Genomic DNA, 21,440 nt, shown 5'->3' on the forward strand with positions numbered 1-21,440 from the left:
GGGTGTATGAATGTGTGTTTTCATAGTTTAATGCCAAGAGCTTAGAGCCTGGGGCTGGGGGCAACAGCTTTGGTGCTTCACAGGAACATCCTGGCTCCTCGCTAGGATCTCACACACACACATGCATGCACGGACACACACACACACACACACACACTCCTCTTTCTGTTCTGGTAGAGACATGGAGAGGAAGGTGACAGTTTGGCAGGAAAATGCACCAGATTTAGATTTACTTAAAAAGAGAACTGGCAAAAATGCAACACAAATGTTTCAGCAGCTGCTCTGGCTTTTCTTCTTTTTTTCTAATTAAATAAAGTCTGCTGTTTTCATATTCTAAAATGTTAGTTGGAACTTAAAAATAATATATTCAGATTTGAACCTCTAGGGATAAGATAATTAAAATCATGCCCCTCTAAATGTTTGAGCACTGAAGTCAATAAGCAGATGGTTGCAGATTGAAGGACGAACCTGTGCACTTGATCCCTCCTGTGAGAGGATCCGGTGGCTCTGCTGTGGAGGATATTTTGTTTATATACATTATTGTATGGGATGGTTTGGATCCACGTGAGTCCTTAAAAAGAAGGGTCACTACAAACTGATTTGAAACATGCTGGGTGAATTAGGCCCAATGTGCTAGTATACATACATATACACATATATACATACATATATATATCAAGGTTCAAGGTTGAACCTTGATATATATACATACATACATATATATATATGTGTGTGTGTGGGTGTGTGTATGTCTGTGTATTCTGAAACAATTGGAGTGGCCTGTCTTTTGAAGAAGCATATAAAAAGAAAACAACAGGATACTGCATATGTACAGGCCCAGCTATTTATCCAGAATGAAAGTAAGACAAATATGACAACTTTTAGGCTGTGCTGTATCCAACCCAGGTGCTGCTTTGCTGAACTGATGCAGCACAAATGCAAACAACAGCAAAAGTACATTTTTATCCCTCTCTGTGAAAGCATTAAAATGCTGACCTGCTCAGGCCTGTACCTGATAAGTTGCACGATGGCAGAAACACGTTGTATACTGTGTAATAAAACAGCTGAGACCAAGAGCGGGTTACCGGTTACAAGAAAGTCTGATTAATGGCAGGGATACACCCAGAGGTTGCATAAGAATTTGTTTTGTGCGCATTTGGACTACAAAATCTGATGATGGAGAGGGCAGAGTTTTGGAGAAAAGGTAATTTATTTAGCCATAAAACAGCGTCTGGGAGTTAATGGTGGACAATCTTCACAGTGTGTATTCACTCTTCTGCATAGTTCATTGTAATTACGCCATCGTTTTTAAACTTATATCTACAGTAAAAACACTCTACAAGTGTCTCAATTCCAACCTCACTGTTCTTAAACTTAAAACCCAACTCCCCCCTGTAGATTTTGATTCTGTGGATGGGGGGATAAATTCTACCCCCCTATATCTTTTAAAGTCTGATAAATTATGTTTAAACGCATCCTGAACACCAAACCTCAAGTATGTTTTCTCATTAAAGTGTTTAAAGTCTTCACTACGTGAGTTTTCTGACTAAAAAAAAATTTTAAATTCAAAAGAAACAAAAAAGGATTTCCATGATGTCACTCATATTACTCACAAATGTTAAATTGGTGCCATGGTTTATACTTTTTTGGTTATTCTTGGTTTTCATGAGTTTTTCTTGATGACTTTATTGTGTGTTTTATTTGGAAAGTATCTGACCAGCACTCATCTGTTACCCCTCGTTTCTTTCCTCCGCTTGTTCACCCCTGTGTCTCGTCACCTGCTGTGATCATATATATTATTCTCTCATTCCTCCTTCCTTCCTGCTCGTTCTGCTCCCAGTTTGTTTCTGTCTTCTGTCCATTAAACTTGTCCCTGTTCTTTGTGTATGGGACATTACTCTTACCATTAAGTTTGGAAAGGTAAAAAATTGTAATTGGATAGAAAATTGTAATTGGTGCATTTTGTTGGGAATATATATATTGTAGCCATTGCAGGAGTAACAGAGAAATAAAACAAAGATTAAAGAGGCCCAAACATCATTTGGGATTTGTGACCTCAGGGAGATCAGCGACGAAGGGGAGACAAGAGTGGTTACTTGGGTACAAAGCCAAATTGACCCAAGTTGGTTTTCAAGTGCATATATTCATGTCTTTGGGGCGAAAGAAGATCAAGAGAGCCGAGTGATTGGGACCAATCAAGGCTCCAACGAAGGGAGGGCAACGTCTAAACCACGGTTCCTCTCCATCAATTATATTGTAATCATATTTCTAAATATTAGCATTTTTCAGTAGAAAACTGCACATTCTTAGATGTGGTCTTTTCTGAGAGGTTGTCTGCCGAACTGAAAAGGTCAGTGTGTAAGTTTGCTTTGAATCTCCAATAAGAAAAACTTTAATAGAGAGAAGTTGTTTGTCTTTATTTCTAACTAAGTGTTTTCTTCCTGATATCAACGAGCACACAGGTTTAAAATATCTAACAATTTCTGTTTAATAGTTTTACGAATGGTTTGTGCTCATTAACACTGCAGGAACCTGATTATACAGCAAAGACACAGGCATGTATCATGTATGTAGATGCAAATAACATAAAGAGAGCAGTTAACTTTTTAACAACCAAGAGCATCGGACTTGTGTGTAAATAATCAGTAACCGTAGCTCAAATCCAGCCAACATGCTGATGAAACTTAATAAGTTCAGTCAAATATTGCTTAACTAAACATGAAGAAATTAAAACCCTTTCATCACATTTTACGGACTAACTCATCTTTAATAACAAAGTGACGGCCTCAGACAGAGGTTGATCTATTTACGAGAAAGAGTTGGGCTTTACAGATAGATGCTGGTTCACAGGTTATTAGTGGCAGATATTTTTTATTCAAATAAAGAAATATTAAAAGAAACAAAACTGAAAAATTATCAAAAAAGATTTTTAACGCATTTAATAATAAGTTACTTTACAATGAAACTTTGCAAATCCAACAACCTTTTTGTTTTCTCCACGGTAATGATGGTCGTGTGGCTCATGAATGTCAGTAGTAAATTTGTGTGAGACCAAACTGATACGACACGTCTCAGTAACAACAAAGACATAAAGATAATTACATCATCAAGTCATTTAAAAAAAAAAAAAGAAGAAGAAGGAAATACATGCATTCCAGTCTTTTTGTGCCCACTCTGCATAAATTAGGGCATTTTCAGTAAAACAATATGGGTTAACCTTTATGCTTGGCTTATTAGCGCCCATTGGGTAACTAGGCCTCAAGGGTGAGAGATAATTTTAGCTTGTTACCAGCAAAATAGGTTACAACCTTCAGTGTCTCTGCTTCTGTTTGGTATAAAGTAGGACACAAGCGCTGCACTGCATGAAAAGTGCAGTCTTCAAGATCACAAGTATGCGACTTGTATGCGGGTTATACAAATGATAATACACTACAAACCTGGCCGGCTACGTAGACTGTCATTGGAACCTCCAGAACTCCTGTATCAATGTCAAAAAACTGCTCAGCATCTTTGGACAGGGATCGTCTGTGAGGAAGCAAAGAGGAGAGCAGCACTAGTTCATAAAACAGTTTCATCTTGACTGTCGTGAGCAGAGGAAAACAAAGAATAATTAAGCTATGAAAACAAACACAACTCCAACAATGACTTCAACGATTGTTCTTTTTTTCAGACGACAGATATCAACAGTCAAAAGCTAGGAGTCAGTCTTGAGCTTTTGAAAGATGAGGATTCAGACTCTAAAGACCACATTACTTAACTTGAACCCACAACTGTGGAATCAGCTTGCCAGAGAAAGCAAGGGAGAGAATGAAGAGTGCGCCTCCACACTACTGTAGGTTGTAGCCATGGTGATGAGAGACGTAAGTATGATTCAAAGAGGACCAGTAGTCATGCACAAGCTTATGTAAAACTCCAGCCCCTCAGTATCACTGCGTGTTGAAAGCTGCTCTTGTGATAACATATGGACTGCATATAAGTGTCCATGCATTCATTAATGGTAAACAACAGTCAAATATGGAACACAGTTTGTGGCTCGGTTACACCCAGCACCCCTCACTCTCTCTCCTTCTTGCCAAGACTCTTTTTTTCTCTTCTAGTCTTAGCTTTCCCTTCTTCTTCTCTCTCAACTGTCTTCTCTGCCTTTCCTTTGTGATGCTCTTAATACTGGTTGAAGTCTTGAGTGCTAATGCTGTAAATGTCAGTGGTTTAAGGGCTCTCCACACGTCAGTTTGTTTTTTCAAAGCGCAACAACTGAGTTTCAGCTGCACACTCGCCTGTCAGTGGGATGTGTTTGTGTTTCTTATTTCCCAGACCTCATGCTGCTCTACAACAACACCCCTAAGAACTCAAATCCGGAATGGTCACTTCCTAACCCATCAACCTATAATCTCTGTATTTACAAAAAAATATATTTATATCATTTTTTTCCCCCTTTGATAGCTTGACCAATGAGTGCAGAGGGTGTATTTAAGGAAGGACTCTTCCTCTGCCTACTAATAGAATCACTGCTGGAGAGTCACTCTTGAATTAGCTTGGCAGGGCAGAGTGGAAAAGCCTAGTGGGGCGTCGTTTGGTCCATATGTTCAGGAGCATTCGTAGATGCATCAGCGGTGTCAGGGTCTTGCATTGGCTTAGTTTTCTGCTCTTCTCATTAGGCAGATTATACACAGTCATTTTCCGCTGTAGTTTAAAATGGTACTACATAAATTAATGCAGGCAACAGGAAACAAGACCAAATTCATGAAAAAAAAACTAAAAAGGTAAATTACGTACATGCTATGCATGTGTTTATACATTTATGATATAAATATTCATTTTTAAATATGTAACTTTTCTTAGATTCTATTTCACTAGCAGGAAAAGTGATTATAAGGGATTACAAAACAGATTAACAGTCTTTAGCGCTATTCACCATGGGATAATGGATGGGTAAAGATGGAAGGAGATAACCATGGCTACTGATTACTAAAAATCATCATAAACAAACCCTTTTCCTGTTTGTCTGGTTTTCATGTAAGTCCTGCCACCATTAAAGTTTCCGGTACTGACGTGAGCAGTCTGTTAGCAGTAAAACGCACTGGTAGAGCCGTTCAGTGTAATCTGTAGTAAATCATCCTCGTAATCTCCCTTTTATCAGCCGGAACTGCCTGGGCTGGACCCAATGCCCGCTCTTCAGAGATTACACGTAAAACCGCTCAGACAAGCAATCCCATTCAAATGGTCCTTTCACCAGGTTTACACAGCCAAAATAAGGAAACTACAGTCTTTTTGTGTGATACATTCAGAATATGTTTGCAAATATATTCTGAACTACTACTACTCCAACACCATGTGAGCCAGAAAGGAAATGTAATCCATATTTTAAAAGATATAGGAATGGTGGACCAGGTGGACCAGGACAGGTCCACCATCCACAAATGCATAGATCATCCAGTTTAATGGCTAAGCAGAAGTCAAAACCATGTAGACAGTGTGGCAAACATTACAGAAAAGGGTTTGGTCCAGAAAACAAGTAAGGATTAAATGTCCAGAGGTGATCTATAATGTTATGGGTTAGTCAAAAACCTAAAGCCAGAAAAGGCAGAGATTAAAAACCTATACGGAAACACAGGTGGACTAAGGCTACACCAACAGTAATATCCACATTACTCTTGGAAATCCAGTCCTTGAAATAGAAAAATATCGATCTACTGCAGACCCTGAGTTTGTAAACACAGCTATTGCAGTTTTGGGTGGATGGTCAAAACGGTATCTTTCCTGACACTGAGCATGAATGTTAGTATTGATGCAGATCAGTTTTGTTTAGAAACAGTGTTTTGGAGGAAATATGAATTCGTTTGGATATGTCCCAAGGTTGGAGAGCTAGTTGTCGTGAAAGAAGACAGTCTGGCAGAGAGCACATCTACGCCAGGAGAGCAATAAGTGACAACAGAAGTGTGAGAGCAAGAAAACAATGCAGACCAGAAGGATTTTCAAAACAAAACAAAAAGAGACACTGAAAACCATCACAGGTGCAATCTGTCTTCACACAGTTAGAGAAATAACAGATCAAGAGATGGAGCATCATCCTCCTGAAAGGTTAGCAGTCTAAAAAAGAACAGCTAAATATGCTTATAATAGCAACTATTTGAATTAACTTTTCAAATTATTTGCTATAATGGGTTCTGACACTCCAGGAAATACCAAAATAAGACAAAATAGAAAACAAAATCTTCTCCATAACTCACAAGTACAACATAAAACAAAACTGATGACTCAATCTGATTGTGTTCATCTTTTAAATGAGAAACATTTCACCTTGATGGAAAGCATTAGAAACACATGAGCCATTTCTCCTGATATGGAGAGAGAATTATGTGAGGGGAAAATGTGGGCCGGATGGTGACAAATGAAGGTGGAGGAAGGCTGGCAGAGAGGGATGAAGCAAGAGGAAGCAGCTGAACGATGTGGGCAGGTTGAGTGCAATCCTTCAGAGCAGGAAGGAAGACTCACCCTCTCCCTAAAGCCTGAGGAGGGTAGGCAAGACACAAACACCTGGGTAAAAAAATGAACGCTATGAGTCATTTTAGAATCCACATCTAACAGTTTATGAGTGTGTGCGTGGATGTGACAGTGAGTGAAAGCAGCACAGATAATGAGGATTTGGAAATCCAGCCATGGGCTCTGGTTGGGAGAACTGGCAGTGGCATTTTAAATGACACACCAAGACTGCGTTCAACAAAAGCAAACCCAGCACCAGCCATCAGATTGGAACGGAAGATCCAACCCCGACAGGGATGACACATACAGAGACGCAAGCTGGTGATGTGCTAGGAACGTCTTTCCAGTCCCAGTCCCAACTGGGGGACGTTTTGCTGCTCATGAGCTGAAAATAGTCATTTGGAGTCTTGAAGCTGAACTGTATTCATTTTTGTTAAATTTTATAACACTAAATACCCCCAACCAGAAGTGTCATAAAATCATTATCATTAAAAGGCTTTTTTTATGAATAAGATAAAACCCAGGGATTAAGAGCGGAGGTCATGTTGACATACGTGAGGAGGCACATTTATATATTGTGTTAGGACTTAGTGAGTCCACAACCTGTGAGGTCATTTAACATAATTTACTGATGTTATTTTTCAAATGCTCAAAGACTTAACTTCTTAATCTGGATAAAAAAAATTCCCCATCCCCCACACAGATTCAAGATTTTTAACCAACTTTGAAAACTGAGGCCGTTCACTGACGTGTACATATTGTATATGGTTACATATATATGTACATAACCACAGACGGCAGCTGAAATAAGAATGTGTAACAATATCTGTGGCAATGTTTAAGTCACTGATATACAGTTCAGTCTAAATTTATTCCTAGCCATGCCAATGATAACTGATAAGTTTCTTCCTGCTTGAAATTACAGTTAATAAACAATGGTAAATGTGGAATGAATAAGTTTTTTACAATATTATTTTTCTTCCCATAAGTGTAGTAAATTTAACAAATCCCACATTATTCTCAAAAGTCAATGACAAGGCTTTTATTTGCTATCAAAGGTATCAAGTTGATCTCATGGAGTAGTTGCTAATAAGCTTTTTACAAACCTTTTTAGGATTTTAGACCGCTTCTTTGGATGCCTCATTCTGACCTTTAGCTCTCATTACAGAGTTTGACATTCAGGTCTAGATTCCTCTTGGGTCAACCCAAAATGTAATTCTGTTAACCTCTTTGTTGCTGCTTTAAACCCTGTTTTTCAGATCCCTATCTTGTTGGAAGGTGCAATTCAGCCAAAAGCCAACTTTTCTTTCCCCATACTGTCTGATCTTTTCCACAAGAATCTTAAAGCAGTTCATTTATCCAAAGATTTTCAGAGTTGATGCAAATCTTGAAGAAGTTGGGGCTTTTTAGTTGATTCGATCAGTATCACCAAATATATTACCATATAGAGTTAAAGTGCCATATTTCTGTCAAAAATGTACTCCTATGAAACAACTGCAGTTTAAGAGACAGATCCTTTATGACAAAGTAATCCTTTGAAAAAAAATTCAGATAGTGTAAACACAATTTAGAAAAGGAAACAGCAATTTAGATAATCTGCTTATTGTCTCAGAGTTATTCTTAGTGGTTTTACTAATTTCTCACCACTCAGCATTTAACAATGCAAATATAATATTATTATATAATTGAAATTGTAATAAACTGGAGTCATTCATCTTTAACTGGGTGAGGTGTCCCTGGTTATACAAGCAGAGTCATGTCCAGCATTGTGAAGAAGAGAGGAGTTTGATATTAACCGAAGGTGGCAAAATGAATGTAGAGTGTGAGGAACTGTTAAGGTGAAGAAATAGAAACCTAAAGAGAAAAATATATAGCTAAGCAAAGAGGTGAGAGGCCAAGAAAAAGGAAAGTATGTGTGAGACGAAGAGTTGGAGAAGACAGCACATAAGTGAAAGAGAACCAGAGCGTAAAAGTGTGATACAGAGGGAGTATGGAGGAGGTGAAGCTGTGGTTGTGTGTACGTGTGGGTGTGTATGTGTGTGTGCTTGTGAACGATGGACTGTCTCAGCAGCAAAGTAAAGCTGTAATTTAATCCTGGCATTAGAACCTCTACTGATTCACAATGGCAGATTGCTGACATTTTCCCACTTCCCTCCTCTGTACCACATGTTCTGGGCATGTACAACGGCCAGTGCATGCCTCTAACGTGTTTCAGTGTGTAGAGAAAAAAATACTCCAACCCAGCTATCAAGGCACAAATCTACTGAAGTGCAAACGGGAAACAGGAAAGTGGCTAGAGGAATACTTGCATCCACACAGTGGTCTGATACACTGGATGCCTCTCGTATTTGCCCTGGGGGGGGGCCTTGCCTGCTCTTCTGGCATTCAAACTACCGCTCATTTCATACCTCTCCATCTAAATATAGAACATGGACTTGTTGAAAGAATTACCAGGTCCTTCAAAGTCATTAGATGCCATTATCAGAAGCCGTCATGGCCCTGTGCCCAGAGTGCAGCTGTGTTGAAGGAACTCTTATACCCACTAGCTGGATGCAAATTGTTGCTATCGGACTGCACAGCTTCCCTTCAAAAAGGAAACTATTGTATGAGCACTATGGTGCAACAATACATGTGTATGACTTTTATGTACTACAATTGCTAAACATCCATTTCCAAGAGCCTTTAAACCATGATATTATGAGAATGGTCTTTTTGTGCAGTCTGTAAAGTACTTTTGGTGAGGAAGAATAGCCTGGGAGCTGATTACACTGTAAGCCACACAGCTTGAGCACAATTCTCCTTTTGGAGTGAAACTGTTTCACAGAAGGTCAACAGAATCTTAACAAGCTGACTTCACAATAAGATTATCACTGCTCCAGTGATTCCATTATCATTGCATCCTCTGTGTGTCCTTCCTTACCTCGGCATGAACTTCAGCTGAGCATTAAAGCTTGATTGAGCCTGGATGACGCTAGTCTTTGGTAGAATCTCCATATGTTTCCTCATTTCAGGGCACACCTCAAAAGTCAGTTTCAAAGCTGTGCTTGCTCTGTAATGTGAGAGGTACAGTTTCATTAAACACAAAGCAAACACACAAAGTGAGGTTGTGTATGAAAGAGGCAATCAAGAAAAATGTAGTGACACAGGAAACAATGTAGAAGAGAAATGAAAAGTCAAACTTTGTTTTAAAAGTGCAGACTGACATTCCATATCCTGGGATGGATTTATGGTAGTGAACATTTCACTGTCTATATTAAAGTTGTATTTCTGACTACTACAACTTCAATCTAAGCCCAACCTGACAAGGGAGACACCTGAACTCTGCTTTTTTGTACATTATTTCACAAAAATATGTTTTTTATTCTATATTGTTCCTGGGACTGCGCTCTTCTGGACTGACACTTGGACTGGATTTATTCCTGGGATCTGCTGGAGCCACTCTGAAGGACACAGCTCCAAGTGCTCCAGCTACGACAGTCACCACTGTCTTTACCCCCTCCATCTTCTCTTCCTTCCTTCTCGATTCCTCCTTCAACCCATGGTAGTTCTCGTGTTCCTTCTTCTTGATATGGCTGCCAGTTGGGATTGCCACATCAAACATCACTGCTCTCTTCTGTAGTTTATCAACCACCACTATGTCCAGGTGGTCAGCTATCACCATTTACTTTGGATTTGGAAGTCCCACAGGATCTCTGCTCTTTCATTTTCTACGACCGGCAGAGGTACATGGCATATCTCTAAACTAAGAACAGTTGTTTCCAAAAATGATCTGGAGGTAATTATTCATGCTTTTGTTTCATCTTGTTTGGACGACTGCAACAGTTTGTTTTCTTGCTTGCAAGCAAAAACTGGCTCGTCTTCAGCAAGTCCAAAATTCTGCAGCAAGGCTGCTGACCTGCTCTGATAGAAGGACTCACGTCACTCCAATTTTAAAAACTCTTCATTGGCTCCCCGTCCCTTTTCCTTTTAACTTTAACATTTTGGCGCTGACATTTAGAGCTCTGCGTGGTCAAGCTCCCTCCTACATCAGGGACCTACTACGCCTCTACACTCCATCTCGGAGGCTGAGATCATGTGACCAGAGTTTGCTCATGGTCCTTCGTACCCGCTTTAAGACGCGAGGAGATCGCTCCTTCCAGGCCGACGCACCGAGGCTCTGGAACCATCTCCCGCTGCCTCTATGTTCTCTGGACTCCATTGAGGCTTTTAAGAACAAACATAAAACCCACCTGTTTCTCCAAGCTTTTAAACATCAGTAGTGAGAGGGTTGTTTTATGACCAACATGTTGATTTTATGTACTTTTATTCTAGGAGCTTTTATCTGTATTGTCTTATTTTTATTGTATTTCTACTTTTATTGTAGTGTTTTATTTGTGTTATTGTTGATGCTGCTTTATTTTTTGTGAAGCACTTTGTGACATTCCGTTGTCTGTGAAAGGTGCTGAATAAAATGTACTTTTTTACTAATTTCCCACCTTGACTTCGGACTTCCAAACCATATTGAGTGCAGATGTTATAGATACATACACAGGGGCGGGCCTTCAGGGGGGGCTGGGGGGGCAGTACTCCTCCGGCCCGGGGCCCAATGGGGCCCCTGAGGCAGCAGGCTCCGCCCGCGAGATTTTTTATTTTTTTTGTGACACCACTTGGTTCATATTAGGTATAAAGCATTGTATAATATGTTGTGCTGAGATTTTCACACTCCCAGTTAACATTAAAACAAAAATTGCAAGTGAATCTCCAAATCTATTTTGGGTAAAATTGTTCGTCATCAACAGCCGTCTATCAACTTCATACGTCATCATCACTTGTCAACAGAGCACAGTAATCCTACAGCGTAAACATGAGCGGGAGTTATAAACACAAAAGTGGAGCGGAAAAACGCAAAGAAAAAGAAAAAAGGTAGCAAGAAAAAGTCAAATTGCCCAAGCTAGACGAATATTTTGTTGGCCCTAATCCTCCTCCTGTGGGAGATAAACTTGACGTTGTTAGCAGCGATTCATCCCCGGACCCGGGCCCAGGGATGAATTAGGTCATGAGACGAGAGGCTCCAGGCTGCAAAGGGCCCGGTCAGATGCCCCCCTGCCCGGCTCTGATATGTTCCACTACTGTACATACATACACAGTATATATGTTATATGTGGTATACTGTGTGAGTATTGAGTCTTGTGAAAATATAGTGCAAAGAAGTTGGTCATCATAGAGCTGAATTACAGAGTTCCAGACTGCGAGCGCCCACAGTTTCAGCAGTGTCTCTGGCCTTTCTTAAAGATGCCCAGGTGGCTGTGCTTGCAAACTCCACATGCATTTCACAGCACCATGGGACACCAGACCCTACATGGCATATGCTCTGGGCAACTGCAACTGTCATCATAATGCAGCACTGTCCACTATATATTAGAAAATACATACATAATATGTAAAAATGACCAGCTTCAAGAAAAGATTGTTCATTAGCATATGTGCTTAAAAAAACAAAAACAAGGCTGAGGCTCCACCGAGATGAGGAATAGCTGGCACATTACAAATACTGTAAGCAGAGAGAAACCAAGGACAGAAGGCTTACTGACAGAAAAGAGTAGGTTGTTTGTTTTTGCGGCCGTTTTGTGGAGTTTGGGCAGGAACGCTCAACCCCTCAGATGGTGCCAGCCGAGACGGGCTTGAAAGTCAATGCTGAGTGTTTGAAATATGAAAAAGAAACTCTGCCAAGTGTGTTCAGAATAATTCCATCATTGGCTAACAAGCAAAAGTAAAAACTGAATTTCTTTAAGCCTCTTGAAAATACATTCAATGACTAGGAGATTCAAATAACTGGCTCATGGGATAGATATAAGCGTTCAATCATGCTTCGTAATGTTCTTTTAAAAATAAAACATGTCACAAACTAAGACTTGTGGGATATCTATCTACTCAAAGGAAAAAGTGACACATTTTGTGATAGCAGCAGCTTATTGTTTTTCGCAAATGCCTGCCAAGTTTTTCTGCGTTCACATTATTGTCTTGGAGGCAGAGTGACACATTGCATGGTTTGCTGGTCCAAGCATTAGCATTTCTTTACTTGAAACGCTGCAGTTCCCACTGATGCTGTCATCATCATGTTGTCATGTGTGCTGGTGTGCCAGTGCACCAGATGGCAGTTGTCACAAATCCCCTGCCCTCACATATGCAGTCCCTCCCCCTCGTGATGTGACACAATAACTGGCTAGGTGACGGAGCAGACTTGTGCAAATGTTACTTCCCCTGGTGCATTCTTCACCTTTGTTGTGCATCACAATGTATCACGTCTATAATCAAAAGGGATTTACTTCAGGTCCCTGCTGCTGTTCAGTACAGGCCAAAGAGGACTGAGAATCATCATTTATATCCTCCTTTTTTATTAATGAATAGTTATCAGCTCCATTTCTATTTTTATTTCACTCACACATTTGTCATATATCTAAATGCATTCCTTAGTTCTAAGAATAGTTGCAGAATTTAATGTTGGGCATGAAAAGTAAGCGGGCCCTGTCAGTTTTAAGGGATTTCCATGAGCTATTATTCTGTGAAAAAGCCCGTTATGGCTGAAACTGGGTATGTGAAGCTGTTTTAGTGTTGCTTTCAGATAAACCAGCATTCTACACCAGCGATCAATGCCACTTTTCAAACTCTATTTCAAGGATGTTTCATGCATGACACAACGAATAAAATGGAAATGTGACATGCATCATTTTTACAGTCATCTTAGTGGATACGGCTTTCATACAGCCTCTAAAATAAGTTTAAGCTGTCATTTATTCTACTTTTCTGATATAACATGTACAGTAAAACTACACATACAGTAGTAATACAATGAAGAAAAAATATGTGAACCCCTTTAGAATTAACTGGTCTTGTGCATTCATTTCCATTAAACAACTGGTTGAACCTCCTTTGGCAACAATAACGTCAAAAACTAAACAGCAGCTCTGGGTCAGTGCTGAGGAAAGAGGAAACTTTAGAGGTCATCACACAACTTCCCTGTGGGGTAAATGGACTATATATGGTGCATTCCTCGTCTTGTAGATTACTCAAAGCCATTCACCCTTGCACACATATATGCAGTCATACAGCGCTCTCCTAATCTACAGGAAGAGACATTTATTTTGTCTGGGTAGCTTTTTCTAATCGTACACAACTTCAAACACTGGTGAACAAATCAGAGACAATGTGGGGTTCAGTGTCTTTCCCAAGGAAACCTCAACATAAAGACTACAAGGCCAGGAATCCAACCACTAACTCTCAGGTTGGCAGAAGATTGCTTTACTTCAGGGGTAGGCAATTCCGTCCTCGAGGGCCGGTGTCCTGCATGTTTTAGATGTTTCCCTGCTTTAACACACCTGATTCTAATTAATCATCGTCATCAGCTTGTCATCCAGGGCTGCACAATTCTGTTAATGACACAGGTACTTTTATCACGGTGTGCTGAAGCAGGGTAACATCTAAGACATGCAGGACACCGGCCCTCGAGGACCGGAATTGCCTACCCCTGCTTTACTTCTTAAACCCTTTGGACTCCTTTCTTTAAAAAGCATATTTTCCTTTTATAAAGCCATCCTGTGGTAGATTTACTTCAAAAAAAGTATTTATCCTGCTGTATCACCAAACTAGTACTAATCTTAACGTGTACAGTCACTGAGATGAGATCCATTAGGACATTTTGATAAAACATGAGAATTCCTTTTCTTCTCAATGGCAAGTAGTCCAGGCCCAAACAATGATGTTCCCTTCACCACTAACTAATAGGATGTTTTTTTCATTGCATGTGCTGCATGATTCTAACCCATGATGGCATAGTGTGTTACCAACAGTAACCTTTGAGACTGTGGTCCCAGCTCTCTTCACTTCTCTTCTTTGTCATTGTGCAGATCCTTGGACAGCTCTTTGGTCTTGCCCATGATGGAGAAGTTGAAGTCTGATTGATTAAGTGTGTGAACAGGTGTGTTTTATACATGTAACAAGTTCAACAGGTGCAATTAATACAGGTAATGAGTGGAGGGTGGGGTGAACAAACAGGTCTGCAAGAGAGAGAATTCGTATCTCATGTAATCAAATGCAAATTCATTATTTTAAAAATCATACAATTAGTTTTTTCTGGATTTTATTTTTAGATTTTGTCCCTCACAGTTGAAGAATACCTATGATGAAAATTACAGATCTCTCAATTTTTTTGGAAGTGGGAAAACTTGCAAAATTGTCCGTGTATCAGATACTTCTTTTCTCCACTGTAACAGATTGTCAAGGTGTTGTTGTCAAAGAGCAGCAGCTTTCTCCATGGCAACTGTCTGTTCAATGATTTACGTATGTTTTTAGCTAGCAGTTATGGGTTTTTAACTCATGAAGATTCTCCTATGGAATCATCTTGGATGGCCAACTGCTTATAGGAAGAGATACCACGGTACTAAACTGTCTCCCATCGGGCATCTATCAGTCCAGTACTGGAACGACGGATACTCAAATTACTCTGTACTGTATATCTTTCCAGCCCCACACAAATCCTCTACTCTTGATCATATGTCTTCAGAGGTTTCCTCCTTGCGAAGCATTGTTCACATCAGACGAGCCTTATGAACAGCAAACGTTACGTGTCTATCCCATAAGTAGCTCTAAAGCCCGCCTCTAAGATCACTTTTTGTTAATTGGACTCCAGTTGTGCAAACTACTGATTCCAATTAATTTTTGTAGAATGAACTTGACTATGGGTTCATTTCACTTCCACTGTGAATGTTTGAGTGGTATCAGATTATGTACATTGAGCTCGTCTATTATCTTGACTTGGATGAAAATCAAACCACACATTATGGCAAATGAATGTAGAAAAAGAAATTACCTCCAAAGAGTTCACATACATTTTATATCACAATGTTCAGGATTTTATGTTTTACAGATCCTATGATGCTTTGTTTGACTCAGTTGTGTATGTGTTTTATTAGTCATTAAAGATAATGTTAGCTCATCATTAGCTGCTGAAACTCTTGGCATTGCCAAAACAAAGCATTCACTACCTCTTTTTGCATTACTTCCATCTCCTACACACTTCAGTCTCCTAAACACATCTACCAAGTGTGCATTAGATAGTTTCCAGTTTTTTTTTAAATATCGTATTGTCATAAAATAATATAACTGATTAAGGAACTGGCTCATGGTTTACTGCATATGGGTTGTGCTCTACCTTCTAGCTGAACTATAGCACAGATGTTAAGTGCTTTCATTCATTAACAAATTGTAATTGGTGAACAATCCATACAGTGAATTTGTTGCTTACATTTTTGCCATCCAAATTTATTTCAGCCTTGGAAGACTATAAAGTTTATTCTAGGTTTTATTAATAATATTTTTGTTTAATTTCCCATATTACATGAACTTAAAGAACAGCAGAGTGTGGTTAGTAGTCTAAACATATTCAAAAGTATTTAGAAGTCTGAGATTTTGGGACATACCTGCTTTGGACCACAACCCTTTCTTGATAAAGGTGGTCAAACATGCAGATTTTCAGGTCAATGTTTGGCTCAACGACCCATACAGGAATGCTGGTGGTCACAGCCCTCACTTTGATGGGTATCTGAATAAGTCCGAAGCCACAAAAGGTATAAAAAGTGTGAGTGGCAAATAAAAATAAATCAGACCTATTGCTTCAGTAAGTTTTAAGGTTATAAGCATATATTGTCTTATACCTGTGACATGAGCAATATTACAAATACATCTTACTGGTCTGGTGTTTATGTCAGAGAATTTGATGTAGAAATCCAGTCTGGTCTCTCCAGGAATGGTTGGAGTGAATAAAACATCAAGTCTGATGCTCTGAAATGGTCCAATCTCTCCTTCTCTTACCTGTGAAATATAAAATAATGACAAATTAAAAAAAAAAGTTTGCAGTGTAGTAGCCTACAAGCTTCTATGAAAAGGCCGTCTGCTCCTCCGTAAACCATCAATGTGTTGAGAGGAATAATAAAAACAATAGAGGAGTAAGTCACTGGTAGACTGGTGAATTATCTAAACAGCAGCCTTCAACCGTTCGATGTGTATGTATCAGTCAGAATGGGAATAATGAAGCCGAGGGCATGCAGACACATGTAGCACACAGAGTCACGATAAGCGCACAGAGAGTTGATGCACCATTAGTCCCCCACTAGAGAGACGTAATGAACCCTGAACAGTTTTTCAACAACAGTTTTACATGAGCTACAAGGAACAAACAGCATCATTGCTATAAATGATAACTGAGAAGCTGAGTCTTCCACAGATAGTAGCCACACAATGCCATCTTTGCACCCAGAACTTGCTTTAATATGTCGAGCTGATTACATTAGGAACTTCACTACTATAAAAATAAAAACTATAAAAATGCTTCTCATTTTTAAGCTTTAGTTAGAAGATGCTTCCTTGTAAGAAATGCATGTAGGCAACAATGTGCAAGTATTTCCCTTGAAAAAGGACAAAAATCAATGACAAATGTACACTGATAATTTCAAATAATCTTTAAGGATACAGTAACGTTAATATCACCAGTGGTGGACAGTAACGGAGTCAATTTACTTGAGTACTGTACTTAAGTACATATCCAGAGGATTTGTACTTTACTTGAGTATTAGATTTCTTTGGTACTTATTACTCTTACTTGAATACATTTCCAAGACAAATATTTTTACTTTTACTCGAGTAAATTTCTAGGAAGGCTGAAAAGTACTCGTTACTTTCAGGTCTGCTCTTTTTTTCTTCTTCCCTAAAATCCTATTGGACACAAGCTGTTTTTGAGGAGACCTATCACAGTGCACGCTCTCCACTGGGATGTACGTAAAGCGGAAATACGTCAAGCCTCCTCAAAACGATACCGCCAAAGTAGCCTGCGTTTGTCAAGACAGAGCCGCAACAAGTCAAGACAGAGCCGCAACAATGGCTACGCCTGCGTCAGGAGAAGAAAGACAATCCGCTGAGTCATCTGAGTCTGATAATGAGCCGGACTCGGAGCAGGGACTTTCACAAAATCCTTGGCTGTATCTTAACTCAATGTTTGAGTTCGACCGAGTAAAAAACGAGGGCTCAGACAAACCACAGACATTTATTTTCAAATGTTTATTGTGTCTGCCGAAGCAGAACTACCTCTCTGCTTTGAAATTTACTCTTACTCTTACTTTTACTTAAAGTAAATTTAAAAGCATTTACTTTTGGATACTTAAGTACCTTTAAAAGCAAGTACTTTTCTACTCTTACTCGAGTAATATTTTGACTGAGCTACTTTTACTTGTAACGGAGTAAATTTTGACCAGTAGTATTTGTACTCTTACTCAAGTATTGGGGTCGAGTACTCTGTCCACCTCTGAATATCACTATTGTAAATCTGATACTTACATGTCCAAGTCAATACTTACAAGTCCAAGTCTAATGTCACTGGAGTCTGAAGAGTCTATCTGGGTCTCCACATATGAGGACAGAAAATCATCAGACATTCCTTCTGGACCTTCTGCTGTACAAAACAATGAATTGACAACTGATCAAGAATCACACAGCACAAAACCTGATCATATAATGGCACAACAAACTAAATTTGACCCCTTGGCAATCAGCAGCTTTCTTTTTATTATTACATTCATACACCGAGTAGCACTGTGATTGTATTGACAGTGCTGTGGAAAAATGAGAATGAGCAGACACACAATTAACTCCAACTGTTAGTCTCTAAAAAAAACCCTACTCACTCCCCATGGGAATAATCAGATCTGTGATCTAAAAAATGACATAAAATATGTTCTATTGTCAGCTTTAGATCAAAAAGCAACATCAACTACCTAAAACTGTTCAACATCAGAGGGCCTTGTCCTAGAATAGGTATTAAAATGAAAAAAGAAATAGTGACAAAGCCATGCAAAAATGTCCAAAGCCAGCAGAACAGTGGCAAAAGCCTGAAGAGCTTATCAAAGCATCAGCAGCGGAAAGTGCTGAATGCAGCGATGAAGACTTCAGATGTGAGAGAACCTTGAAGAGGAAAAGCACCCTTGTTACCAGCTACAAGAGCAAGGTGAACCCTTCACTTTCTGTGTGTACTCTTTAATTTATCTGCTCTTACAAGGACCCAGTGTCCTCACAGGAATAGGCCGGTGACAAGATAATGTCAGTACTCTCTTCCTGCAGTTTTAGGAAAACCAGCTCACCAAAATCATTATCTGGGCCAAGATTTGGTATTTAAGCACAACAGCTTTGAGCTGCCTGATGATATGCTGCTGAGGCTTTGCAGGTATCACTTTCAACATTTGAACCATCCTGGTACAGCAGGTTAGCATGTTAGCCTAAAGTTAGGATGCCAATAGTTGTGTAGGTCATAAACAAAATAATAGAACAGATAATAAAATATACCTCATAGAGACACAAGGTCACTAAAAGCTCAGTAAATCATTTAGCAATTTATCTTTCACTCAAATCCTTGTCAGCATGCTGTGTCCATGCATATTGTTTCAAGGACTATTCAGTAGCCACTGTGAAAGGACAGCATGCTGTTCTCTGGTTGTGAACCGTGTCTGAACATTTCAAACACGGGACTCTGTTTGAGTCCCTTCAGAACGTTTGGAACTGCTAAAATTGTTGTCTATGTGTATATATAGTGTGCAGCATTTTTACCGGGCTTCTCTTGCTGTGATGCCTCACAGAGCTCCTGGCTCTGCTGCTTTGGCTGGACTTCTCCAGCATGTGTGGAAATAAAGCTCTCTTGGCTATTACATGACGTGTTTTCACTGCATTTTTCCTGTCAGCAAAACACACACAGTCGCACACTTATTTATTCATCCTTATATTTTGTAGTTTAAAATAGAATATTTGGAACTTTTGGGTAGAGCATTGTAGTACATAGCCTACAATATAATACTTATCATCCTTTAAACATGAAATACTTTTACCATTCAGTCAAGGTTGTACAGAAAAATGATGTGAGAGGAAATATAACCAACAATAAGCAAAAATATGAATTGTAACCATGTATTAAAATGAACATTTCATTTGACTGCTTTAATCAAATGAATCAGCAACTCTATTGTTTCATATTGATGTCTGACCAGACTTATGCTGGCAGAGATGTGGGATGGCAGCTGAACATGGCTAGTCTCTGGAGTGAGACACTCAGAGGTATCCAGGCTGAAAAGGGTGCCCAGCGCTCCCTTGTTGGTCAAGGTGACAGTCCGTGAAATAGTCTGGCCCACCATGTGCGAACCGAAGTCTATGAACTGGCTGTCAACCTCCGGCTAGGGAAGAGAAAGGATACATTCACATACACAAATTAACAAGCTGCCAGCTAATGCACATGCTTTTACCCACAGTACATTAATCCATAAACTGATTAATGAAATACAATTATATTGAGGTATCAAAGAGGTAAAATTACTAGTATTACCTAGCAAGAACATTTTAACTGCACGTACGTAGCCAGAAAAAGACAAAAGTAATAAAACAAATGACACTGGCTGTGATAAGTAATGTTCAGTAATTTTCTGGGTGTGTATAACATGATACTTACTCTGCACGTCTTTATAGTGCATCTTACAGGCACTGAGAAGGGACCTAAAGGTGATGTAAAATGGATCTCTCCTTCCAAGTTCTCATTGATCTGCAGAGATCAGGGAATGGGAGAAAGAGATGCAGAGAATCCAAAAAAGAAAGCCTGACATGTGATCACTCTGTAGACTCATAAACAATGAACCATAAATAATTATAAGAAAAAGAAGCAAGCCGTGATATGAAAGCTAGCAATATCTCACCTTAAATTCTGTATGCTAAGGCATAGAAAAATAAATAAAACAGCTACATTATGTGTGAATTGAATTAAACATTCTGAGGAAAGAAAGCTGTACGTTGCAAAATAACACATTAGGACTTAAATATATATGTACAAGCATGCTAAAATGTGTACATAGATGCCTGGAACATATATCACGTTTAAATAGAGCTCAAATCAGTCAAGCTTTAAAAGAGCGAGACCAAAGGAAAGCCTGACTTACACCAAATTGCAAGCTATGTTTTTGTTGCCAAAGCTTGGAACAATCAGGATTTCAAAGTTGCTGAAAATCTCTTATGTAACAATCTTGGATGATGTACAGTCAGTTTGTAAAACAAATTTTGGATATTACATTAATCTACAGTATGTTACGTAAAAGTTGAGTATTATGACCTAAAAAAAAATAAAAAAAATAAATTTGTGCGACTGCACAAAATTGTGTATACCAAGCACAAGGTATAGCCACCGGATATTTTATGTTGCCTGACAATTTTTCCTTTTAACTAAAAATGTTGTTTAGTTGAATTTGGCAACATTATCCACTCTGCACACTGACTTACAAGTAACAGTTGTGGCTGTTTCCAAATTTAGCTATGTAAGTCACTTTGTACTCATTATTACCACAAGATGAAAGGCGTTGTTTTTAAGTAGACCTCGTATATGACCAGAAGCTACTGTAAAGTAACCCAGAAAAAACACAAAAATGGCTTCATTTACTTTTCATCTTAAACATTTCTACTACTTTGCATCTGCTTGGAATGATTTTTACACACTTAAGTCATTAAATAGACTGTTATCCAGTTTATTCATATATCTTAAAGGCTCATTCAAACTTAACAAGCTGTACTTGGTTTAAATGCCCAGGCTTCGGGAGATGGACATTCAGCATGGCATGTTGTCACGATGGTTAGCCACTATCAAACACTGTAGTTATGTGAGAAAAACTGACACGATGTGAAAGAAACTTCAGAAACAACCCAAAAAGATAAGTGCATAATTACCTAAACCTCCAATTTTTGCCTTTTTTTGCTATTTGACCAATTGACTTCATTTTCAGAGGCATAAAGGTGTATATGTAATATGAAATATGAGATAACTGACTGGACCGTGTTAACATGAAAGGGAATTATAACAAATCAGTCAAGCTTTAAAAGAGCGAGACCAAAGGAAAGCCTGACTGATTTAT

The 21,440-nt window shown here is 39.0% G+C and overlaps 1 protein-coding gene across 1 annotated transcript in view; it reads right to left on the reverse strand.

The window, feature by feature from the left end:
* cfap74 (cilia and flagella associated protein 74) overlaps positions 1-21,440 on the reverse strand; it is a 50,495-nt gene that overhangs the window by 12,083 nt on the left and 16,972 nt on the right. The window contains exons 15-22 of the mRNA XM_061734878.1: positions 19,997-20,086; positions 19,539-19,724; positions 19,108-19,231; positions 17,865-17,959; positions 16,204-16,326; positions 15,936-16,057; positions 9,401-9,529; positions 3,438-3,525 (exon numbers count right to left, since the gene is read on the reverse strand). Coding sequence (XP_061590862.1) covers positions 3,438-3,525; positions 9,401-9,529; positions 15,936-16,057; positions 16,204-16,326; positions 17,865-17,959; positions 19,108-19,231; positions 19,539-19,724; positions 19,997-20,086 — 957 coding nt within the window. The remainder of the gene's footprint in view (positions 1-3,437; positions 3,526-9,400; positions 9,530-15,935; positions 16,058-16,203; positions 16,327-17,864; positions 17,960-19,107; positions 19,232-19,538; positions 19,725-19,996; positions 20,087-21,440) is intronic.

Source organism: Cololabis saira, chromosome 12 (assembly GCF_033807715.1).
Source record: "Cololabis saira isolate AMF1-May2022 chromosome 12, fColSai1.1, whole genome shotgun sequence".
Taxonomy (NCBI): Eukaryota; Metazoa; Chordata; class Actinopteri; order Beloniformes; family Belonidae; genus Cololabis; species Cololabis saira.